At 41.2% G+C, this 26148-nt stretch overlaps 1 protein-coding gene across 3 annotated transcripts in view; it reads right to left on the bottom strand.

Annotated features, from left to right (window-relative positions):
• Positions 1-690: 690 nt before the first annotated feature.
• APOB (apolipoprotein B) overlaps positions 691-26148 on the bottom strand; it is a 42206-nt gene continuing 16748 nt past the window's right edge. The window contains exons 15-29 of one of the 3 annotated variants that reach the window (XM_017526598.1): positions 25498-25674; positions 23694-23885; positions 22311-22478; positions 21622-21833; positions 18431-18613; positions 17724-17845; positions 15641-15851; positions 14603-14739; positions 14309-14493; positions 13686-13831; positions 12373-12746; positions 4317-11888; positions 3800-3914; positions 3513-3696; positions 691-2567 (exon numbers count right to left, since the gene is read on the bottom strand). In XM_017526598.1, coding sequence (XP_017382087.1) covers positions 963-2567; positions 3513-3696; positions 3800-3914; positions 4317-11888; positions 12373-12746; positions 13686-13831; positions 14309-14493; positions 14603-14739; positions 15641-15851; positions 17724-17845; positions 18431-18613; positions 21622-21833; positions 22311-22478; positions 23694-23885; positions 25498-25674 — 11583 coding nt within the window. In that variant the 3' untranslated portion in view covers positions 691-962. Of the gene's footprint in view, positions 2568-3496; positions 3697-3799; positions 3915-4316; positions 11889-12372; positions 12747-13685; positions 13832-14308; positions 14494-14602; positions 14740-15640; positions 15852-17723; positions 17846-18430; positions 18614-21621; positions 21834-22310; positions 22479-23693; positions 23886-25497; positions 25675-26148 lie in introns of all 3 variants that reach the window. The other 2 variants (XM_017526613.2, XM_017526604.2) reach the window with 2 other exon arrangements.

A 26148-nucleotide genomic window follows, 5' to 3' on the forward strand; every position in this document is an offset into this window, starting at 1 on the left:
TGATCCAACTCCCTCGGCCTCCCAAAGTGCTGGGATTACAGACGTGAGCCACTGTGCCCAGTCAACCCTTGGGTTTTTATTATACTTGGGAGTGTTGAATATTACATTTGAAAAAAATAAGGTTGCTTAAAAGCCTAAAGAGCATACACGTATGCTGTGTCACAGAATTGTTAGGAATCTACATCTCCACCCCTCCTCTCCCACTCATACTTCCTTTGCCTTGAAAGGATCCTGGCTGGCAGAGTTGCAGTGAGACATCTGGGGTCCCTATTGCCATGAAGCCCTTGGAGCTAGGACTCCCTAGCTATTCCTTCTCCACTCCTGGCAGGCTAAGTGAAATAAAGGACCTCTTGTTTTATCTCAAAGCGTACCAGAGAGCCTTGCCTGGCAAAGGCAGACTGTCAGTGAGGAAGACTATGTGGTGCATGAAGACACACAAGGTGTTTCTCAGGATCAAAGTATGTACAAGACTTTGTGAATACTTTTTCCTTCTCACTTGGCAAATACAATTCCTGAGATCAATTACCTCTTCTTTTTAGGTGGCAACATATTTCCCTCCACAGTTTCTCCCTTTCCATTTGTATTCTGTTACTTAAATCACACTATATGTTCTAGAGGTTTTGCAATGCCAGAACATTTGCATCAATGCCCTTGTTTCACTGTCTTTCAATACAAATGGGCCACATTGAGTGGTATGATACACAATAAAGACTCCATTTATTTGTTCCTCCTCCCCCAAGTTTAGCAAAATAACTCAGATTCTGATTTTCTTTAACTTGCAAAGATGCCAGCTTTGGTGCAGGTCCAGTTCATCTGTGCTTCTGCTTGTAGTCTACTGCCTACTGCAGGGCTAGCTCACTGAATGGTTTTATCAATATGTGCAGTTTGAATTTTTTCCCTGCTATGTGAAAGTTCAACTGGAACAGAAGAATAAATGAAGATTGCTTTTGCTTTTAAAAAAATTAGAGGATGATAGTAAGTTCTCCTGGAGCAAGCTTCATGAAGGGGTTCATGACTGTGATTGACTGCAATTTTTTCAATAACTCTGTGATATATCTCAGAAATGTGTGGTAGTTTTGAATGGATAGGTCAATCAATCTTTTGGACTCAGCAATAAATTTTTCGTCATAATCAGAGAGTTGGTCTGAAAAATCTTGGAGTTTATATCTAAACTGCTGGTGGTAATCAGAAATGATTGCCTTCATTGCAATGGCCCAGCTTTTAATTATTTCCTGAGCAGTGCAAGAAAGCTCTTCAATCTTCTCTTTCCCTTTTCCATCTGCATCAGTAAGGATGCTAAGATATTCCTGAATATTTCTGTGCAGAAATTGTTCAACTTGAGTTGAGAGTTGGGAAGCAAAGCCAGAGGCACTGACAGTATATTCAGAATGGAAGTCCCTAAGAGTAACTAACAGGTTCTTGATCAGACTGATTATCTTTTCTTCAAGTTCATAATATTTCACTGTCCAGCCGACTACACTTGGATCAAAATATTCTTCACGAAGGGCCATAATGTATTGATGGATCTGCTGTAACTCTTGAGAAGCTTCCTGAAGGTTGTTTTGAATAAATTCATTGAATGTATATAGATTACGGCATAGGGTTTCTTTCAATAATTTAAAATAGAATGGGATGTAATCATTGAAGATTGTGTTGATGTCATCTCGGATATGATTAGTAAGTTGAGAAAGTTTTGTCTCTTTCAGCTCTTTAAACTCTTCTTCTATTAGTTGGAAAATGAATTGTAAAAGCTGCTGAAGATGATGTAGCACCTCTGTGGTCTTTAGAGACTGCATGTTTTCAAATACGTTTTGGGCTTCTTTTGATAAATCTTTTAACAGTTCCCTATACATCAAGATTATATCTAATAGTTTCTGGCTCCTTAACTCAAAAGGAATTTTAATCACTAGGTCTTGGAAATAGGAAAACAGTATTTCTGAACCATTATGGACTTTTGAATACACCTGGGACAGTACCATCCCTACCTCCCTTATGACCATACTGCAGAGTTCATCTCTAGTGTATGTCCCAGGTTTCCCTGGGACCTGGAATCTGGGGAATGTCAGAAAATCAATGAGTGAGTCAATCAGATGCTTGACTTTCATATGGAATTCTTGAGTAACTCGTATCAAGCTGTCAAACACCTTATCCTTGAATTCCTGTAAACTGACTTGGGCTTCCTGAGTCAACAGTTCCTGGTACAGATTCTGGGCCTTGCCCATCCACTTTTGGTAGTTCCCAGTGGTGCCACTGGCTGCTTTCTGGAACCACATGTCCATGTCATCAATTTTCCTAGTGGCCCCTTGATAAACCCATTCAGCCTTGTTCTGCAGATTTCTTCTCAGCTTTGAAGATGCTTCTCTCAGGGTGAGCCCTGTGTGCTCCCAGTGGTACTTGTTGACATAGTCATAAAGGGCCTGTGTGGCCTTGGGCACATTGTCTTTCAGAGAGGTTAGCAAGCCAGAAGCTGCCTCTTGTTCCCAATTAACTTTGATCTGAAGTTCCTCATCAGATTCCTGGTACCTCAGCTCGGTTTTGAATATGGTCAGTTTTTTATCTGGAGAGGACTAAATACAGCAAATAAATAAATAAAAAGAAAAGAACATGTTTTCAATTACTCCAATTACATAATACAGTACACTAAAACTTCATTAGCAGCTAAAAATAAAGATCAGAGAATCTTTCACATACTGAAAGGGATTTATCTTTCATATGTCATTTCTCTTTTTTTTTTTTTTTTATGTTTAAATAAGTCTACTGTTGTTAATTTCTCTTTATCACATGCCCAAGAAAGGATAAAAAAATGCTTGGCGCTTGGCATTTACACTGTGACACTTAACATTAAAGCCTTCCTGGGACTGAAAACTGGCCAAGAGGAGGAGGGAGAAGAGAAAGAAGAGGAGAGAGAAGAAGAAGAGTTAGGAAATGACAGGGGAAAAGATGTAGCAAAAAAGGCAAGTTGGAGCCCACCCAGCAGAGGCCCAGAATCCCAATATCAGTATACATTCTCCAAGCCCATGACAAACTTTTAGTAACAGTAATAGAACCATGTTTGGTCTTCTCCTCTGGTAATGTCATCCTTGATTTGACCTGGCACAGCTTGCAAATGACATGAGAGGAATTTGATGTATCTTATCTAGCAATTCTATTATGGGGAAGAATTTTAAAGTTTTCACTACTCCAGAAACCACCACTGTGAAAAATACACTCTGCCTATGCTGAGCTTGCCTGTGATTTGGGTGATGAGGTATAACCCCTATCTTTCTGGATTTGCCCAGAATTAATAAATAATAGTGCTATATGATATCATATGTGCATCTAAAAATTAAAATCAGTCAAGGACTCATTGTAATACTTTCTAAAGAATATTTCATCAGAGAAGAAGCTGCTTACTGCCTGCCTTTCGCTTAGTTTGGGGAATCTCTGAATGCATATTTGGTCCTGAATGAAATGTATCTGCCCCAATTCTCAACTCGCTCTTGGGGATGTGTCACGCATTAGGTGGTATTCACCTGAGGTCTGTAGTAGAAGTTCCATTTAAAAAAATCATCATCTTCGTCCATATCCATGCCCATGATGCCTATGGCTGGGGAGGCTGCTGAGATGGAGAGGCCTTTTTCGTCTTCCTGGTAGTGGAGATGGAGATCAGTGAACGCTGGGCTTTTGATATCAAGGCGCGCTTTTCCTTCCCACTCTCTGAAAGCAGAAAAACAGATGAGCCATCACAAAAGGGGCATGGAGATGTTGAAAATCACAATGAATTTTCAAAAGGGATAAAGTTTCAATAAAAGCTCCATACTTAAGTCCTTCATATTTGCCATCTTCTTCATATTCTGCGCTGAAGTCACGGTGTGCAAATGTTCCTTTAGTCTTACAGGTTAACCTACCATCTGTGATTTTGAGTGTTTCCACAACTGCATAGGAGAGATTTTATATTTTATTAGATTCAAAACAATAGGATGCAAATATTCTCATTGTGAAAACTAGGAGAATTCTATCCTAACCAGATACTTTACTTATGTTTAAAATATGCAATGTATAGCTCACAGTTGTTTTAACATAAATAGTTAAAAGACATTGTTAGTCCTGAAACAATTACAAAAAAATCCATTTTCTTTAAAGCTGTTTGTCTTGAATGGCACTAGATTTTCTACAGTTTGGTTTTTACATGTGGGGTATACACATATCTCCTCTTACTTAAAATTTTGTGATATTGAGTAATTGTATCTCTACTCATAACTAAATACATAATTATTTACTCATAACTATCATTGAAAACACACAGTATCTAGGAGAGGAGGCAGGATATTTCTTACCATTTAGGTCATATTCCAGGAACTGTATGGTTGAACTGCATGTGGAATCCAGGACTGTTTCAAGATGATCTGCTTTGTTTTTCAAACTGGCATTCCAAGTGGCATTATACAAGGGAGAGGCTACCCCAAAGCGTGCAGTCAGTGCTCCAAAGGAAGGAATGAAAATTCCAGCAGGGACAGAGAACTGAATAGAAGGAATCTCAATAGTCTGCTCAGGCATGATGATCGTGGGCAACTCAAAGTCTGCAATCTTCTTGGCTACCTCATTTAGATTCAAAACAGCACCGCCAACTGAAACACTTTTTGGAAGCGTGAACTCGGACACAGTTAACTGAGATTCAGGCACAGTTATCTCAAAAAAGGGAATCAGGGAGTCTTCTGGTTGAGAATATTTTGTTAACACATCAACTTCAGGGAATTTTACCTTGGGGAGTGTTGGTAGGCTGAGGGCAAATGATGAGGTTCTCAGCTTCTTATACATTTTAATTTCTCTGAAGTCAAGTTTGTAGGATGGAACCTGAAGATCTGTAAAAGGGACGTAGAACTCAGGCATGACAAGAACTGAATTTAGATCATTTAGTTTCAGTCCAGGAATAATGAATTCATCAGCCAAAACTTTTATGGGGATGGAGAATGAATAGCCATTGGGGTTTTTGGTGTACACCAAGGCAGTTGAAACACGAAGTTGCTGTCTCCTACCCATGCTGCTTGTTACATCCAGCTTTAGGAAGTCCCATAAACTCTTGTCATAAACTGGTAGGATGATATTTTTGAGGAACCTTAGGTGTCCTTCTAAGGATCCTGCAATGTCAAGGTGTGCTTCTTCTTGGTCATTGGAAAGCTCGACATGGCTGTGGAGAGACCCAGAATGAACTCGGGCTTCACTTTTCCATCTGATCTTCTGGTTCTTAGTGTTAGCATTCAGGGCCACTTCCTGGCCAAGGTAGGGGATATCAAGGAAGGAATTGGGCTGACTTGCATGGACCTGAACAAGAGCTGACATTTCCCATGGAGAGAGTTCCAGGGTGGCTTTGCTTGTATATTCTCCATTTGTGAAAAAGAGGCCCTCTAGCTGTAAGTGGTTTTTTGTACTGTGCTCCCAGAGGGAATATATACGTTGGAGAGTGGCTTCTCCAGCAAAATTTTCTTTTACTTCAAGGTTCCAGATATCATCAATTTTAGAAGTGCCCTGCAGCTTCACTGAAGACCGTGTGCTCTTGGAATTCAAGTAAGTGCTGGCCTCACTGGCAACAGTTCCAGAATATTCCCGTGAAAGAACCGAACCCTTGACATCTCCTTTGGTAGATGACTCAATGGAAAAGTAAGAGGTGTGGCTTTCCAAGCTGAGTTTATGGTCAACTGCCCCTTTAGTAGTAGAGTACAGCATTGGAGAATTGAAATCATATTTAAATTCCATGGAGGAAGAGACAGTAGGTTTTGACTTGGTATGTCCATTAAGTTCTTGCTTGAAATTCATTCTCAAAATTGGAATTTGGACTTTTGCGGTTGTTACCACTGATGCTTCCATATTTTTCTTGGTTAAGCTCACAGTACTGTTATGACTACCCTCCACAAATTTGTTGCTCAGAGACAGAGCTGTGGCTAACTTCAACCCCCTTTTTCTTGTCAATCTTGTGGTGCCCTCTACTTTGTACTGTAGTGCATCAATGACAGATGAAGATGAAGAAAGGAGATGAGCAACAATATCTGATTGGTTAAAAAGTTCAGCATTGGTATTCAGTGTGATGACACTTGATTTAAAGGAGAAATCATAGGTAATATTGCCCATAGCAGGAATAAAAATATGGCTTATGGTACACAATTCCTTGAAATCTGGAAGAGAAAGCTTGAGATGTCTAGCAACGTGAAGGACTGGCAGCTCTAAGGATGGCAGGGTTAATGTATACGAAGGCACACGGATGTCAGAACCTGAGATGGTGAAACTGGGCATGCTGACTGCTTTTGGGATCACGTAGCCAAATGCTGACATCTCTACGGTGAATGGAGACACTTCAACATTGACAACTGGAACAGTGTATCCAGGAATTTGAAAGGTGCTGGGGAGCTCGTTGTGAGATTTTTCAGCTTTGTACTTATCAAACTTAATTTTTGCTTCCTTATAGGATTTGGTGACAAAATCTAATGCATTGTTTCTGGCTTTTTCAAAATGCCCGTCAAAGGATTTGATGTTCTGACTGATAAACTCATAAAGCACAGCCAAAGGATTTGTGATGGAATGCTTGTGTTTGTTTTTCTTATACTGAGCTTTTACACTTAAATCAAATGATTGCTTTGTTGTTTTCAATAATTCCTTCAAGCCTGTTTCTTCCCATAAAGAGAAATTTTTCAGTGGGGTAGTTGTGATTGTTGTGTAAGGTAGAAGCATTTCAGGAATTGTTAAAGAAATGTTTAAGAAACCCAGATTGGCTTCTCCATTTATTCCTACATGGGCCTCCATGATATTCTCGTTGTTTTCAGCAGAGAAATTTTGGTTGTACTTATACTGATTGAACCTAGCACTTACTTGCCAACCTGCTTGCTGGGCACCAGGACTCAGAAACAGTGCATAGTTATTCAGAAAGTCTATCTTCCCTGTCGCCCTTAATGGAAAACTAACTTTCAAATTTCCTTCATTGTTTGTGGATACAGTAATCTCAAATGGCTGAGCTGAAAAGAAAAGAGAATTTTTCAAAGTTCCAATCACATTTCCATTTAAATGAGCATCATGCCTCCCAGTTAACTCTGCCTTCCCTTCTCCAAACAGTGCCGTGCCTTTAACAGTTAGAACGCTGCGGCCCACATGCTGGGATTCAACTTGTGATTGAATTTCAAGTTTAGAAAAGTTGAGGAGGCCAGATTCATAAACCAAGTTCTGGTTTACTGTTAGGTGTTTGCTATTGATCTTATTGGATAATTCAAAGGAAGTGAGGGGTCCTTCCATGATGAAGCTAATTTGTGATTCATGTGTTCCCTCATCTGAGAATTGGGGGCAGGCCCATTTCCATGTCCCTTTTCCAGAAGAAGTCCATGCTACATGACCAGCTTCCAACAGTGTCTTGATCTCATTGCGCAGGTCAGCCTGACTAGAGAAGTCCAGTTTGGGGATGTTCAAATTGTGGAAGTACTTAGTGTTGCTATCCAGGGTAAGCTGATTGTTTATCTTGACAATCACTCCATTACTAAGCTCCAGTGTATTTTTTTCTGTGTGTAAACTTGCCACTGTGTTTGATTTTCCCTCAATAGCATTTCCAAAAAACAGCATTTCACTATCATGCTCTGTTCTCAGGTACTTGCTGGAGAACTTTACAGACTCCTTCAGAGCCAGTGGATTAATCTTAGGGGCTGAGAGTTGTGCTTTCACTTGAAAATCAAAACTGAGAACTTCTAATCTGGACTCTCCTTTGGCAGTGATGGAAGCTGCAATACCTGCTTCGTTCACTGAAGTGGTTTCATTTTGTATGTCCGCATTTGCGTCTAAAGTGAAAAGAGGAGATTGGATTTTCAAAATACCATACAGCTTGCCAAAAGTAGGTACTTCAATTGTGTGTGAGATGTGGGGAAGCTGGAATTCTGGTATGTGAAGGTCAGGAACTTGAAAATCACTAAGGTTGAGATTTGGGATTACGAATTCTGGAATTGCGATTTCTGGTAAATGGAAGTCTGGCAGAGTGATTCTCGCTAGAGGAATGTCCTCCACCTTCAGATCCCTGAGATATAATTCTGGAACAGGCCACTGCAGCTCACTGTTCAGCATCTGATCAATGGTTCTGATGATCTTTACTTTTATTTCTACAAAGTCAATTGTAAAGGAAGGAATGTGGAAGGTGTTAAGGAGAGTAAATTCTGGTGTGGAAAACCTGGATGGAATTTTTATATCTTTCAACTCTTTGAAGTTTATCTGAACTGATGGAATCCTCAAATCTGTTAGGGGGACTATGAAATCAGGTGTCTGGAAGGTAGCTTTCTGAACAGCCTGAAGACTGACTTCAAAGGCAGGCATAGTCCCCAGGATGGTCTTGATTTCAGGAACAGTGAACCCTCGTTCTACCAATGCTTTCACACGCTTAGCCCAATCTTGGATAGAATACTGCTCTGAAAAGTCAGTAAGGTTCTTAGCAGCAAGAGTCCACCAGTCAGAAATGTAGGTGACAAGTGTGCTATAAACCTGGCCTACCAGAGACAGGTATCGTTGAAGTTCCTGCTGAATGTCCATTTGATATATTCGGTCTCGTGTATCTTCTAGGGTCTCTCGGAATTTCGCCCTCATGTGAGCAAAAGATGCTGAACTTAAAGCATCCTGTAACCAATCGATGAATAAAGTTATTTTGGTGTCCTGTAGGCTTTCCAGATACACTTCAACTGTGGCCTTGGTGTCCTCTAAAAACAGTTTCAATGCTTTAGCTTTTTGTGGTAGTTCCAGAGCCTGAATTTCACCATTGAGTCTCTGAGTCACCTCATGGATTTTGTTATTGGTTTCATTTACAAACTGGTGGTAATCAAATGACCTTAATTTCTTTATCAACATGTCAAGGAATTTGTTTACATCTTCAATGAATGTTTTAAAAGATAATTCATCAAGCAGATTGACAGCATCATCAATAAGTCCAATCAATTTCTCAAAGTAATCTTTTATCTTAACTTGTTGTAGGACATTGCTTAGCTTCTGAGTAGTCTCCTTCAACTTGAATTGGTGGGCCAACTCTACTGATTTATCCATTAAAACCTGGATTTTTTGGTCTATCTCATACCTCTCAATTAACTCATGGACTTTGGTCCTGAAAGCATTGATTTTCTCAGCTACTTCAAAATCCCCAATAAGATGTATAACAAAGTATTTGACATACTCAAGAATGTCATTTATTCTTTCAAATGAAATTGTAGTTCCCAATTGATCTAAAAGCACTCTAACATCAGTAGCCTCAGCATATTGTTTTAACTTTCCGGCTAGGTGCTGCATGTCTATATTCTGTATGTGTCTCTTAATCTGCTGCAGTTTTTCTTGTATCTGAATTCTGATTTGGTACTTAGTATCCACATTTTGAATCCAGGATGCAGTGCTACTTCCAGTTTTGTTAAAATCAATATTTTCAATAAGCAAATGTAGATCATGGATTGTTTTTACTAAATTTACACGAATATGATAATCCTCATCAAGACTTCTTAATTTTTCAATGATTCGATCAATAATATTAGCAATAGCTATTTTCAAATCATGTAAATCATAATTATCTTTAATATACTGATCAAATTGTATCACATATGTCTGCAGTTGAGATAGTTTTTCATTAAAGTTGATTTTGGCATCATCTAATGCAATTTGTATATCATTTTCTGTAATTCTGTACTTTTCTGTAAGAGCAGTCAGTTTCTCCTTGGCATATGAAACTTGTCTCTCCCAATTGAATGAATTCAGATAATCGTCAACTTGCTGTGGGAGTTTGCCCAGGGCTGCTTTGTATTTTCTTACAAATTGATTAATATTGATGTGCTTCAGGCCTCTCTGCATGTTATCCAGTATAATTATAACGGTTTGTAGATTCCTCTCAAAATATTCTTGTAGGGTTTCCGAAAATGGGAGACTGATGGCGTGAACATCTTGGATTTTATCGTACTTTATAAAAGCAACAATCGTAAATTCTTGTGGCATCTCAGTGGCATCTTTCATCTCTAAAGCATCAATGACATTGACAGGCTCACTGAGTAAAAATGGCACTTTAATTGGGGAGTCTAGTGGAGTTAGGTCAGCCAGGGCTCGTCCACTAAGTTCCACACCAATTTTGTCTTTAGTGTTGTAAGCCTCCAAGTCCTGGCTGTATTCATTGTTGTTAAATTGGGTATTGAGTTTCCAGGTGCCCATCTGCTCAGCTGGAGTAAGCAGGGCACTGGCTTTGTGTTCAAGAGTTGTACTGATGCTTTTCCTAGACATGAGATGATGACTCGTGGAGCCTTTGTAATCATGAGAGAAAGTAAATGCCAGAGGTTCTGCTTTCAACAGGAATTTGCTATACAGCTGCCCAGTATGTTCTCCCCAGAGGGATAGTTTCCCATTGCCATTTGTATGTGCATCAATGGTCATGGTAAATGGGGCCATTACAGAATGGAAGACATTGCTGAAATGCAGTGAGTCTGAATTATAGTTTGTGCTGATGTCAACAGCTGAAGCCAGCCCAGCGATGTCTGTGCTGAGCCGATGGCTAAACTCCACACCCTGAACCTTAGCAACAGTGTCTGCTTTATAGCTTGCTGATAAGGCAGCATAAGCGATGGTATAGATGTGTTTTATTTCATTGTTTCCATAGGCTCCTTTTAGGTTACCAGCCACATTCAGCTTCAGGGGTTCTAGCCGTAGCTTCCCATTGTTGGTCAGATCCAGAGCATTGTATTTCAGGTCATTGTTTATAGTAGTTACCAGAGAATAGGGCTGTAGCTGTAAATTAAAAGTTTGCTTATAAAACTTGTCAGAGCTGTAAATGTTGTCAAGTTTTGAAGAGAAGTCCAGTGATAAGCCTGCAATGTTCAGACTGTTTGTGTGGTCAAGTTTCATTTCGTTATATGAGCCCATCATGTCGTTTGAGATCTTAAGTCCTTCTTGACTGATCTTGAAGTTGAAAAGGTTTTTGCTGTCAACACCCAGAATCATGGCCTGATAAGCACTTCCCAATGATAGCTCTGTGAGGGCGGCTTTCCCATCTAGACTGAATTTTGCATTGTGGTCCCTGAAGCGGCCATTTGTTGTTAATTTCATAGATGCCCCAGAGAGGCCAAGCTCTGCATTCAGTTCATTCTCCAGCACCAGAGGACTGTACTTCAAGCTGGTCATTGCACTGGTAGATACTCCATCTTGGGCAATCCTTAGTGTTGCCTTGTGAGCACCACTATTAATTTTGTCAGTGCCTAAGATATCAGCATTTAACTCAAGACCATGGGAATTCAGTGATCCAGAAAGCAGGCTGAAGAACCTCAATGACTCATAATTGGCCTGATATTCAGAACGCAGCAGTGCATTTTGCTTAGAGAAGGTCATATCCATCTTGTTAGAAGTGGCAAAGTTCTTATACTTCCCATTGGTGTCAGATTTTAAAGTCAGCTCATAGTTCTCGTACTTCAGGGAAGCAGTATTTTTAATGATGCCACTTTGCAGATCAGAGGTGGAGGTGAGGGAGAGGGTTCCATCTTCATATCTTCCTGTTATCTGGTTGGTGCCTTGGAGGTAGGTGGAGTTAAACCTCAGGTTGGACTCTCCATTGAGCCGGCCAGTGTTAGGATCCCTCTGACAAGACAGGCCATATGTGCCTTTAGCATAGAAAGAAGAGACTCTGAACTGGCCATCAATCTTGACTTCTTTGACAAACAAATGTTGTTTCTTTTTTGAGTCCAAATGAACTGAAGCAGACATCTGTGGTCCCCAGGCACTAGATGCATCAAATGTTAGTAAACCTTTTGAGACTGGGTTGTTTCCAACTTTTTCTACATGACTGAATTTGATATTTGAATTTAGAAATTTGTGGCGTAGAGACCCATCACATGATAGTGTGAGCGTATTCTTGTGGTCATACGTTGTTTCTCCAGATCCTAACATAAAAATGAAAAGATTGTTTAAATTAAGCAATACATTTCCAAAGCAATCTGTATGTTAAAAGTCTTTCATGATAAAGTCACATTTTTCTGGGCCAACTGTAATGCAAACATAAAATCTGATAGCAAAAGGCATTCCTCCAGGAAGCCTTCCCTGACCACTGCAGGCCTTGTTTACGTTCCTTTACTGAGTGCTTTCACTCTACCTTATGCTTAAAAACTACATTCTATCATCATACTTCTCACACTGAATTATAATTGCTGGCGTATCTGTCTTTTTTCTGTTACTGCCTACTATAATATTTAATACATGTGATATATTTAATAAATATTTTTATTTGTTGAATAAAATAAAACACTTCCAAGTAGCAAGGAAGATTATCTGTTAGAAAGCCCAAGTCCTTGCCTCCCTGGAGGAGGCTCTCCTCTTAGAGTCTGCAGTGAACTAGCCCTATGCACCCTTTACCTGAGCATAGCTCACCTTGCACATTGTAGGAAAGCAAGTCAACCACAGAGTCAGCCTTCATGTGGTATGAAGCCCGAAGGCTGAAATGGTCTGTGCTGGTGTTGCCACCAGTGTAGGAGGCAGACCAATTGTACAGGTTGCTGTAGACATTCGTGGAGAGGTCTAGAACACCCAGGAGAGGCACTTGCAGTTGATACAACTCGGGAATGGTAAAAGTAGGGACTTGGAATTCTTGAGATGGCAGATGGAATCCCACAGACTTGAATTGGAGGGCTGGTGTCCTAATGGTCTCTAACATCTTTAGATCTCTGGAGGATTTGCCACCAAAAGGCAAAGGAATCTCAATTTTCAAACTGTTCTTGTTCAAGGTATATTTGACCCGGCCATCGCTGAAATGAACAACAAAGAAAACATCCCCACAGTCAGACATCAATCATTCAAAGTTATCTGCCTCTGACCTTCACAGAAATATTGTACCTGCCCCATTCTCAAAGCCACTCTGCACTTTTCCTTGAGCTACTCCTATTCCTGGACTCCTTTGTTTTTATCTCCACCTGTCAAACACTCAAATCCTTACAAAGCTCTTCTAAGAGCCACTCCTTATCATTATCATCCCATCTAAATTAAAACTAATTTGTTTCGTTCTTACAGTTACATAGTCCCTTGCACCTTTCTCAAAGAGCATGTCATAATTTTGCTTATATAATTAATTATTTGTCATTTCTTGGTGTCTACATGGTATCTTCCTAAGCAAAGGGACTATACCTTATCCAGTTTCTATCTTCTCACTGTACCTAGTCTAGCATTTTTCACATAGGAGACGCTTGATACAATTTTGCTAAACTGAATTGAGGTAACTTGACTCATGGAAAGATAGGTGTGGAAGTCAGAAAGCTTGGGTTAAAGGATTTTCTTAGAATGCTGCTTCCATTTACTGCTCATTGGCTATTCTGACTCTCTGTAGTTTAACAGCAAACCTGCCGTCAGTAATGCCTCTAGCCATACTGAACTCTTCACAGTCAGAGGGGGAATTTGCTTGTAATGGAAGAAAGTTGAATGGTTTTCCAATTCAAGTTGTACTGAATAAAATATCTTAGGGTGAAACTAACAGAATCCTATTACTTTCTTAGATTCTTCCTGACAGGGTTGGCGTTCACATGTTTAATAATGCAAAAATGCCATGGTGTTTGTGCGATAGCTAGTAACCTCCTTAAAATGCTTAAATTATTTCCCTTGAAAATTTAAATTTAAAATGTCTAAAACATGCTATGTAAAATCCTTCATTTACTTCACATGGTTCAAGAAGCTTTGCTGGTTTCTTCTTTTACCTTTTTAAGAAGAGGTTTTCTGGGATGTGGAAGTCTGGCAATTCCATGTTCTGGAGGTTCAACTCCTTCAGGCCACTGAGGTGATCTTGCAAAGTCTGGGCATAAGGAAGACTCTCAGATGCCTGCTGGAGCCACGACTGCGTTGTCTACAAAATGACGGGAGATTTTTAAGGTAATGGGCATGATGAGCCTCAAAGAGCAATAAATATTAGGTAAAAAATCCAGATTTGATAAGTTAATTATTAAGCAGGACAATGCACTGAAAGTTAAAAATAAATCACAGAAAATTATGAATCTTGGTTGCCAGTCACTGATCTCTGCCCACATGTATAAAAGGAGTATCTAACATAGTCAGCCTCCTAGCTAGTGTCCTGAAACTTCCTTCGATACCACTAGGCAAAGAGCTCTTTTGCTTAGTAGCATTTCTTTGATTTGTATCACATTCAGCTTTGTGTAACTGGGTAACTACACATGTGTGAATGTTTTTTTCCTCCCCAAGAATTCCCCGGGGGCAGAAAGCATGCCTTAAAAATCTTTGGATACCCTCCTGCACCTAGCTCAGAGTTGAGGATGTAATTAGCACTTATACCCATGTATTTATTGACTGGCAGATTCATACTTACAACTATTAATTTGGAACCCATGTACCATAAACTCATGTCTGTTGGAGGAATTCTGGTATCCAGGAGATCAATGACATTAAAAGCCAAGCTCCAAAGAAAATCAGAGATATCAGGGAAATTGGAAGCCATTTTTTTGGTATCTACATTGGTGCCTGTGTTCCATTCAAACTCAATCTTCTCTTCGTCTGAAAATACATAGGAAATAGTTATGAATGGTACGAGGTCAGCCTGTAACTACAGCTCTCAGCACCTGCATTACTTTGGAAGTGCTCACATAGGTGAAGAGGCACATACCATAATGCCACGCCAGCCTCTTGGAAACTGTGGAGCCATACGCTGTAGCAGATGAGTCCATTTGGAGGAGCAGTTTGGCAGGCAAACAGGGAATGAAAATAACACCTCTGACTTTCCCTTCTTCCTTTGTGTCATAACTATGGGAAAGAAAATCAGTTGGCACTAATGATTTTGTCCTTTCAAAGGAGATATGCAGGATTCAACCGAAGTTCCATTTGTGGTGATCAAAACCAGATACATCGATGCTTCAGAGAAACAGCCATAGATCAAACTCATTGACTTCTAAAGCCAACATTCAGCACAAATTAAGGACTTTGCAAGCAGGTTTAGGAGAAAGAGAAGCCTTTTGAAAATGGTTTGAATCCCGCTCTGCTATTTACTAGCTCTATGGCTTTGGCCAAATGATTTAACCCCTTTGAGCTACCATTTCCTTATCTGTGAAACAGGAAAACTCACACTGATCTTGCAGTTTACTGTGAGGTCCAAGATAATTTCTTTAAAGCACACAGGACTGTGCTTGATACATTAATAGTAAGTGCCTGATAAATGGTAGGAAGATCCAACTGGACATGCGCAGAGGATTAAAATGTTGAGAGCTCAGCTGGGTGTGGTGGCTCACGCCTGTAATCCCAGCACTTTGGGAGGCCAAGGCAGGTGGATCACAAGGTCAGTAGATCGAGACCATCCTGATCAACATGGTAAAACCTCGTCTCTACTAAAAATACAAAGATTAGCTAAGCATGGTGGCACATGCCTGTAGTCCCAGCTACTGGGGGAGGGGGGGTGAGGCAGGAGAATCTCTTGAACCTGGGAAGCAGAGCTTGCAGTGAGCTGAGATTGTGCCACTGCACTCCAGCCTGGTAAAGGAGTGAGACTCCATCTCAAAAAAAAAAAAAAAAAAATGTTGAGGGCTCTATCTGCCACTCTGATTGTAGACCAGGGACAAACATGGCTTGATCAGGTGTAGGGTGGAAAAGAAATAGAAAAAGAACCACCCAGGCCTGCAGCTCAGGCTAGATGACCCTTAGCCTTCCTTACCTTAGGTGGCCCATGAGGGCGGCCTCAGTAATTTTCTTGTCCTGAATGTCCAGGGTGAGTCTGTAAGACTTTTTGCCCTCAGTAGATTCATCATGAACTCTGAGAATTGTCCCGAGGTCAACGTCAAAATCTGGAATTTGGACTTCACTGGACAAGGTCATACTCTGCCGATTATATCGGAATGTCATGGTAGCCTCGGTCTGCTTCACACCTGGATGAGTGTATAAGAAAATGAAGAGATGTGTGGTAAGAAGCTATGTTTTGGAAGGAAAAAGAGGAAAAGGTAGAAAAACCCCAAGGAAATCAATGTGCTTAAACAAAAAGTTCAGGATTTTACTGAAAATTTTAAACTCAGTGGTGTTCATGCATGCAAGTCTTTATGGATTGCCTATCATGAGCCTATTCTGTGCTGGGCCCTGCTCTTGGCACTGGGGAGTCCTTACTTTTATGGGGCTTACTTTCTAGTGGGAAAGGTGTAGAGGCAATAAACAAGTCACTTGCACACGTCAGATGGTAATGAATGTTATGAAGAAGAGCAAAACTGGATACAAGGATGAAAGATAGAAAAGAATAGAAGTGTTATTTCGTACTTGGTGGTCAGAGGAGTTCTCTCTGATAAGGGGACATGTGGGCAGAGACCAGAATGAAGAGAGGCTGGAGCGATGATGAGTTCTGGGAGGAGCACATTCCAGGCAGAGGGTCAGAAATACAGAGGCCCTGAGATGGGGAGCACTTGGCCTGTTTGTGGAATAGCGAGGGCTCACAGTCCTTCTGGGCCAGGGAGACATGACATCTCTACATGACTCTCCATCCAAGGTGCCTGTCCTGATTCCTTGCTGCCCTTGCCCTGGGCTTCCTCTCCCCAACTCTTCCTTTCTTTGTAACAAGATTCCCAGGCGTCCTTCGATCCATAGGCCCATCCATTTTGTATCCTTTGTAAAACCTTTTACCAAACTCTAGTTCCCCAGCATACCCTGCTCCTCCAATGCTTTCTCTCATGGGATTTTCTTCCTTGTTTAATTTTATGATACGCTATCCCTATACAAATTTTTTTCCAAAGTGAACACCTAAATTAGCTCCATTCCTTAAAACCTACTCCTTGCTATCCCTATATAAATTTTTCTCTGAAGTGAACACCTAAATTTGCCCCATTCCCTAAAACCTGCTCCTCCAGTAGCCCTTTCCATCTCAATAAATGGAAGCTCTGTTTTTTAGCTGCCCAGGCCAAAAACCTTAGATTTGTCCTCATTCCCATTTTCCTCTTACACTCAAGATCCATGGTATCGGCAAATCTTGTCAGCCTTATCTTTAGAAGATGGCCAGAATCTAACCCCTTCTCATATTTCCTCTGCCATTGCCCTAATCCAAAACAACACTGACTCCTGCCTGGATTATTGTGATAACCTACATATTAGTTTCTCTGCCCTTGTCCTGCTACAGTATTTTCTCAACATAAATGTAAATCAAATCATGAAGATTTCCCAGTGGCTTTCATTTAATTCATAGGAAAACCAAAGTTCTTACCATGGCCTATCCCTCCTTCACTTCCCTATATTTCTATGTCCTCATCTTCTACCTCTTTTCTCCCTTGTCTTTCTGCTCCAGTCATACTGGTCTCCTTCCTTTCCTTGAAACATGGCAGTAATGTGTCAGCCTCAGGGCCTTTGCACCTGATGGTCCCTCTGCCTGTAACAGTCTTTCCATGTGGTTTCTCCTCTTATCACTGTTAGGTCTTCTTATGCTCACTTTACCAGGGAGACTTTCCCTTATTATTCTAAATGCACTACTTTCCCCACCCTTCTTCCTGCCTCCTACTCCTAGCCCTCCTTCGACCAGTCTGTTCTCTGTTTTCCTACCCAGTACTGATCTGATATTCCAAATATTAATTTGTTTGGTTGTTCACTGTAACTTGCATGAAGGCAGAGACTCCACCGTTCACTGTTCTAGGCCCAGGTCTTAGAATAGGCCTGCCGCCTATTGGGCACTCAGTTAATATTTGTTAAATAGGTTAAATTACATGTGTTCTCCTCACGAATTCTGAACCTGAGAGCAGAGATGAAGCAGCTGTGTTTTGAATACTCACCTTCTGCTTGAGTTACAAACTTCAGGGTGTCCACCAAGGCTCTGTCCTCTCTCTGGAGCTCATAGGTTGCACTGACAGAATACTGTTCAATCTCTCCCGTAGGCCTCAGTTCCAGCTCTAATCTAAAGATGTTACAATGAAGACAGCACATGTTAGAACTTTCAAGGATGGTTATAATGTCCCCAAAACAATTCAGCCTCAAATGCAACAAAAATATAGTCCTTATTTTCACATTGTCTCTTGCCCTTAACTACGATGACCTTTATAATCCCTCAGTCCCTGCAAGAACCCAAGGCAAGGGCAGATGCCAGGATTCCCAAGGCTTTGGACGAGCAGAGCAGGAGTTGACTGGTGGTTTCAGCAAAACTGAGAACAAGCACTGGAACTTGGGGAGGGCTGAAGACAAGACGCCGCCTAAGTACAGTGAAGGCCTCAGGCACATTGGTGGACTCCAGGAAGCTCATAGCAATGGGTTTGGAATCTCAGAAGCATGGACACTGAATTAGGAGCAAATTGGGATCTGTGCTGTGATCTTATCCCATGCATAGGGAAGCAAAAGGGGACACCCCATGTGTTGGCCAGAGGACCCTGCTTTAAATACCCAAAGATGGTACAAACCCAGAAGGCCAGAGCATTTTCCCTTTGCCATGCTAGTTGGCAATGGTGTGGAAGGTGAGATGCTGGACTGGGTACTGAGTATCTCTAACCTGGTGTTGCCTGTCAGCGGATAGTAGGAGGCGGAGTCTGTGGAGCTGGCGTTGGAGTAAGCGCCTGAGGTGCAGTAATTCAAGCCAGTAAAGAATGGCTTGCAAGTTGACCAGGACTGCCTGTTCTCAATGAGAGGTGGGATCACTTCCGTTTTGGTGGTAGAAACCAAATATAATGTGTTGCTGGTGAAGAACAAAAATACCCGAGTTATTGCCAAGTCATGAATCAAAATGAACATCATAAATTCTCAGGGTCCTCCTGTCTTAGCTCCCCTCAGTCCACACCTGTCTCTCATTATTTAATTTACTGAGAAACAAATAATAATAGAAAGAACATCAACATGACAAGCCATTGGAATGACTCTAAAGCTTGCAACCGAGTTATTTCCATCTGTTACCTGTAATCCCCACAACAGTAGGCTTAGGGTTCTCATTTTACAGAAGCAGAGGCTCAGAGATGTTCAATAGCTGATCACTGGGGCTGAACTTCAGTGTGCCTCTTCCTTCCTATGGTGCAGGGCAAGAGAAACTCTGTCTCTCTCATATGAAATCCCTTACTCCACCTGCTTCCTTCCACCAGCATTAAGCACACTCAAGTCTCTTCCCCTGTGCCCCTCCCCTATGCTCCTTTCTTTCTTTTCTTGCTTTCTCTTGTCTCCCTCACCATCAAGAGAGTTGTCTGCCTTTGCAGTCTCCACTCCCTCTCAATGTGCTGCACTGAACTGTGCTGTGACTGCTCACTCCATCTTCTGAAAATGCTTCCATCAATGTCTGTAATGCCCTCCTTGCTCCTACATCCAATGGGCCTATTTAGGTTTATCTTCTTTGACCTCCCAGAAGCCTTCAGTAGAGTTGCACACTCATGACCAGATGAAGACGCTGGAGCCTCTCACATCTGAAGAAATGATGGTACCTTCCTTCCAAGTGTGTACTTAAAAACTTAGTACATGTAAGAAAGTTCAACACTGACCAGGTTTCTTCTGAGGATGCTTTGTTTGAAATATCACATTTTCCTCCAAGTATTACTTCTCCACTTTGGGGGTGCCACAGGACCAAGCTTTGCTGATGTACTTGAGTCCTAATGCCAGTGTTCGCCTGCCCATGGGATTGTCTCCCCCATTGATGCCCTTTGGCTGCTGTGACTTTTTATGGTTTTGGTTCTCCTTCTGCTTCTCTGGTCACTTCTAACTCACTGCTGGTTATTCCCTCTCTTTCTTTACATTTGTCTTCTCCACATTTCTGTCCTCGTCTCTTATGTCTCACTCCACACCAGTTGCTGTTTAACCACAACAATCACTCTATGCTAACGACTCCCAAATCCATGTGTGGAGCCCAACCCTCTTTACTGGGCTTAGATCCATAGGTCTCTGCTAGCTAGATATTTCTAAATTGGTTGTTTTATAGGACATGAAATGCAACACATCCAAAACTGAGTTTGTCACCTTCCTCTAAACCAGAAGTTCTCCCACTGTGGTTCTTATTTCAATGAAGGGCACCTCCTTCCTCTTTGCTTCTTTCTTTTGCCTTATCCCCATACCCAGATAATGAAGCAGTACTTATGATTCTGCCTCTTAGGAAGCTCTAGAGTCTGCTCACTCCTTTCTATACCTGGCTTTCCTCATTGCAGGCCATTATCAGCTCTTAGCCACACAGCATTGTCAGAGATGCCCAGTGGTCTCTTTGTCTCCAGCTGTGCCTCCTTCCCACCCATTTTCCACACTGGAGTCAGAGTATTTCTTCTAAAATATCACCCCTATCTTATTTCTGCTCCCCTCTTCAACTCCTGTGCCTTCAAAAGAGTCTAAACTCCTTAGGATGGCTTGCATGGCGGGGCATGCTCTCTTTTTTGTTGTCTGCCTCTCCCCGTCATTCCTCACTTATGTTCCCTGAGCCCCTTACCATTCTGCACTTCTTTCAGTTCCTTGAAAAGGTAATTATGCAGTGAGTCTAGGCTAGACTTAAAATAGGTAACACAGAATCTTTCCTCCCTACTCCTCTCCCCCTTCCTCATATTCCTTACCTGCAGGCCATTACATGCTTCTTCTTTTGCCTGGAACACTCACTCCTTTCTGCTTTGCCTAAGTGACTCTGACACAGTCCTCAGTTACCAGATCAAGTATACTGGTTTCAGAATGCTTTCCTGATTAGCACAGGCTACATGATATAAAATTTCATGGTACTCTAATACTTTTTATAACTTAGCCCTTACTCTGTGATTACTACTTGCTTAATTGTATGTCTTCCTTGTAAAATATAAGCACTTAAAGGGCAGGGACCTTGTGTTTCTCATTCAACATACTTGGTACCTATTAGGCAATTAAATATACTATTTTTTGTTTTTTGTGAGACAGGGTCTTGCTCTCTCTCCTAGGCTGGAGTGCAGTGGTATAATCATGGTTCACTGAAGCCTTGAACTCCTGGGCTCAATTGATCCTCCCATCTCAGCCTTCTCAGTAGCTGGAACTATAGGCGTGCACCACTATACCTGGCTAATTTTGTTATTTACTTATTTATTGGCTTTTTTGCAGAGATGGAGTTTTGTCATGTTGCCCAGGCTGGTCTCTGAGTCCCATCCACCTGGGGCTCCCAAAGTGCTGGGATTGCAGGCGTGAACCACCGCACCTGGCCAATTAAATATTATTTTTGAATGAACACATGAATGTGTCTAAAATATGAAAACTAAGATAAGTCAATGGTTGAGGGTACCACTTAAAATGGAACTCTCCATAAGAGGCTGTATCCCATTATCACGAGGTTAGGAGTTTTGCGCTTTACCTACTGAGCTAGCTACCTCAAATCAGTATGTTCTTTGGTATTTTTTTGGGGGGAAATATTCATTTCCCAAAGATGGTCTCTCTAGAGCTATTATGTCTTCGTTCTGAAAACAAATACATAACAAAAAATTGTAACTTAATAGAAACTAATTAAGCAGTAGGTCTTAGTATGTCTCACTGCAGAAAGATAAAGGACAATTTGTGACCAGTAAAATGTGACCAGTAGAGGAAAGGTAATTATGCAGTGAGTTTAGGCTAGAATTAAAATAGGTAACCCGGAACCTTTCCTCTCTCCTCCTCTCCCCCTTCTTCAGGACCTGAATGATTTAATCAACTCTTTAGCCTGGCGAAATCCTGCAGATACCTTCTCAGTTCTCTCTTTCAAACTGGCTAAGGAGAATTGGCTGAAAGAATTACCCGCCACTGAACAGCTTGACTGGTCTCTTTGGGGAAGGAATGATAAACTTCAGCTGCCCAGCTTTCAGGGCAACACGAGCCTCCAGGCCCGACTCGTGGAAGATGTTGGTGTGCATCTGGACCCCACTCCTAGCGAAGTCCGGAATGATGATGCCCATATTTGTCACAAACTCCACAGACACGGAGGGTTTTGCCACCAATTCAGCCTCCATCTATAAGTCAGAAAACAACCTATTCAGATTCATTAAATACTTCAGTCCTCTGTCAATCAGATCAACCACCCTTTCTCACCTCTGGGCAAACATGTGGATAACTCACACCTTAGGAAACATTACTGGCATTTGTTTGGAGGAAGGAAAGCAATTTCTCAGTTCTCTAGAGTTGAACTACACTACACAGAACTAGAAAGTACCTGACTTAACGTTAGGCAAAACCAGATTAAAAAGATGATAGGAATACTCATTTATTGGGAGAACTGAGTACTTGTCTTATGGCCATACCACTACTAGAGCTAGTGAGGTGGCACATTCTGGTGGAAGCTTGCAGTTTTTCTTAAAAAATAATGAGGGGTTTACAATGATGATGCATTTTGTCTTGAACTAGAAACACATTTTAAAATGTGTTTTAACAAGAAACCCACTGTTGAGAAAATAAGAACCTAAGACAACAGAAGTAAAAAAGAATCTTACGTTGGCTACTTCCAGTTTCACTCCAGCCTTGGCTCCGGGAGTGATGACTCCAGATGAAGACATTTGGAACTGTAATCCAGCTCCAGTGGGGAGTTCAAAGGCAAAATCCGCGAAGATGTAGTGAAGAAAAAAATCATTCTTTGAGCCCTCCCTGATGATCTCTCCAATCTATAGACACAGCAGGGGAGAGAAACTAAAAGTAAGTATTTTTAAAGTGGGTTTTGTTAAATGCAACCTCCCATACATTGGAGAGTAATTCTTCTTTATCTAGAATGGAAGGACTAGCATATTTTGATATGCTGGATAGTTTGATAAATAAAGATCAAACTGATGCTTTTATTGCTTTCAGTGAATCAGGATATAATAAATAATAGATAGCATGTCATTTTCAACTGGATTCAGAAAGCACTTAAGAATACTGCTGGGCCTCAGAGCTTTATGGACTTTAAGTATCATATATGCTATGGCTTAATTCTGGTGTTCTGGAGTCTAAGTGTAAGTGAAGGTGTACTTGAAATATATTATGATAAAATCATTTTTTTGAAACCAAAGACATATTGAGATGATGTACATATCAGTTTGCATTGGATTTTATTGTTTTAAACAATATTTCTATAAAATAGCTTGAGATCTGTTTTCTTAAAGCCAACACTTTTTTTTATCAAGCCATAGGAGTATGTTTATATATTTCCTCTTTTATTAATAAATAATAATAAAAATTATAGCATATTTAGATAGTGAATTATCATTTGGCAAATATAATCACTGTCTCATTTCAATATTAAAAGGAACTTCAGGCCAGGTGCAGTGGCTCACATCTGTTATCCCAGCACTTTGGGAGGTCCAGGCTGGCAGATCACTTGAGGTCAGGAGTTCGAGACCAGCCTGGCCAACATGGTGAAACTTTGCCTCTACTAAAAATACACAAATTAGCCGGGCGTGCTGGTGCACATCTGTAGTCCCAGATACTTGGGAGGCTGTGGCAGGAGAATCGCTTGAGCCTGGGAGGCGGAGTTGTAGTGAGCTGAGATCATGCCGCTGCACTCCAGCCTGGGAGCAAGAGTCCATCTCAAAAAATTAAAAAAATAAAAATAAAAGGGCATTTAGCAAAGGTAAAGGAAGGTATACTGAACATTGTTTTCCAGATGAATAAATTAATGCTCTTAAAAATAGAGCTAATGTTATGAATAGCTTAATTTCTAAATGTTAACAAATCCTTGCAATCCAAGAGTCATCTTCAGTGAAATTCAAGGCAAACCTGCATCTTTGAAAAAAGTACAGGCATCTTTTCTGGTGTGTGCAGCTAGGATTGCGACGAGTCTGCGAGATCTAAAAAGACCAACCTCTGGTCTCATAGACCCTCGATGGGGCCTGCTGACTTACCACTTGGGGGATCCCCTGTAGAGTGCGGGCACCCATCAGGAGCAGCTTTCCTAAGAGTTGCAGGTCATGGAGCCTGGCAAAGCCAAGCTCCTCTCCCAAGATGCGGAGGTAGGCTCTGGCTTCCGGGACTTCTTTGGCTTTCAGATCGTTAATCAGCTTCTCAACACTAAGCATCATTCCTTTTACCATGTCCTGAGAGTTTAGTAATAAAATGCACAGTGAGATGTCAGCAATGTCAAACACCTTTCAGTTCTCGATGTGGGACCTGTCTGCTGCAGCCAGGATGGGCCTGAAAAATGCTCCAGGTGAGGAACAGGGAGACACTGAAGTCCAAACTAATTCCTCTAAACAGAGATGAAAGAACTAAGGTCTTGTCAGGGACAGTGGCACTCCCAAAACTATTCTTAATTTAAAAATCTGTAGACATAGCAAGAATGTGGGGTGAGGGAGATAGAGATCCTCTGTCTCCCACCCCTTCCCTGCTTAGCCTTCTCTTCTTTGACCAGTGAAGACTACAAGGTGTTTCTTAAGAAAATGTAGCTGCTATATAAATTGACCAAAAGTCTGAAAACCACTTGATCCTAGATAAGTTCTTCTTAGAGAGAAGAAGAATCTTAGAGATAGATGCCCAGGCATTGAGAAAAAAAAATGTGAAACTGACAGACTCAAAGCAGATCAAAGACCCTTGGCCTCGAGTGGGGGTCAGGAAATTAGAAGATGGAGCTGGTGCTCAGCAGTGAGCATGGAGGGGCAAATTACTTCCTTGCTCTGCAAACTTGAATATGCATACAAGTCACATGACGTCTTGCTAAAATGCAGCTTCTGATTCAGTAGATTGTCGGCGAAGCCTGAGAACCTGCATTTCTGACCAGACCACACTTTAGGTAGCAAAAAATTCGAGAATAAGCTCCAGATCCTACAACCTATTTCACTTCTTAAATGGAAACTCATTGCTAGCTTCAAAGTGGAATTTTGGTCTCATTTGCTAGTGTACTAATGGGAGTAAGAGCCAAAGAAAGCAGTTAATAATAATGAAAATATTAATTTAAAACTTATAATAGTATCTGCTTATTGAACAATCAATGCCAACATTAGGAACTGTGCTTAGCATTTTAGATGCCTTATTTCATTGCCTTTAAATAATCTTGTGAGGTTTGGACTATTATTAGTAGTCTGGGATGCAGACAGAAACAGATACACAGAATATCAGCCAACTTCCCCAAGTGCGCACAGCTTCAAGACAGTGAAGTTAGAATTAAATCTATGCCCAGAGTTCATATGCTTTTCAAATTTTTTTAAGACAGAGTCTCGCACAGTCACCCAGGCTGGAGTGCAATGGTGCAATCTTGGCTCATTGCAACCACCTCCTGGATTCAAGCGATTCTCCCGCCTCAGCCTCCTGAATAGCTGGGATTACAGGCACCCACCACCACACCCGGCTAATTTTTTTGTATTTTTAGTGGAGACAGGGTTTCACTATGTTGGCCAGGCTGGTCTCAAACTCCTGACCTTGTGATCCACCTGCTTCGGCCTCCGAAAGTGCTGAAATTATAGGCGTGAGTCACCACGCCCGGCCCAGAATTCATAATTATTATCCTAGAATACTTCCCATGAGTCTGGTTTCTAGGCACACTGAATTTCAGAAGACCCTTAACTGCAGAGGATACTGGCCCTTATCCCAGCAGGTCTGGTTGATAAAAACCTTCAGTTAGATAGTACTTTGATGACTTCCATGCTTAGAAAAGAATTGTCTTTTCATTGAGACCGAAAGCTTTCCTTAAGAAGATACTTAACAAATACACACCTGCTCACGTTTATCATCTTTGGTATAGCCAAAGTGGTCCACTAAAACCTTGGAGACACCATCAGGAACTTGACCCTTAACCCAGTACAAAGCTTTGTTGACACTGTCTGGGAAAAATCCTTGCTTCCCAAAAAGAGCTTCCAATGTTGGCTCAAAGCCTTTTCCTTCCAAGCCAATCTGAGAAAGAAAATCGGACAAGAAAATGGCATCAGGTTTCTTCGTTGTATGTCAGCCTAGTAGTTCCCCTTCTTGATGTCCATTTATTCAAACAAGTATTTGAATACCATAGGCCAGGAGCAGACTTCAGTACTTCACAGAAGCTACTTTATTAAAATCTCACTAGAATCTTGACCTTATTATTTGCTTTTTGCTAGAAGAGGCAGCTAAGGTTCAGAGAGGACAAATAATTCAGCCAAGGATTCAGAGTTGGGAGTGAATTTGAGATTGGAAGCAGATCTGACTAGGCAGCACATATACTTCCTTGGCTTTGGGACTTAAAGACCTCTTGGAGACATCTGCATTTCTATTAATGCTAAGAAGTCATACTGCAGGTGACCCCTAGTGGGGAGAAAGGAAGGCAGGGAGAGAGGGAAAGAAGAATGCCTCAGAGTGATGGTAGGAAGTGCCTGGTGGTTCTCCCTAGCTGGCTCC

Source organism: Cebus imitator, unplaced genomic scaffold (assembly GCF_001604975.1).
Source record: "Cebus imitator isolate Cc_AM_T3 unplaced genomic scaffold, Cebus_imitator-1.0 Scaffold1, whole genome shotgun sequence".
Taxonomy (NCBI): domain Eukaryota; kingdom Metazoa; phylum Chordata; class Mammalia; order Primates; family Cebidae; genus Cebus; species Cebus imitator.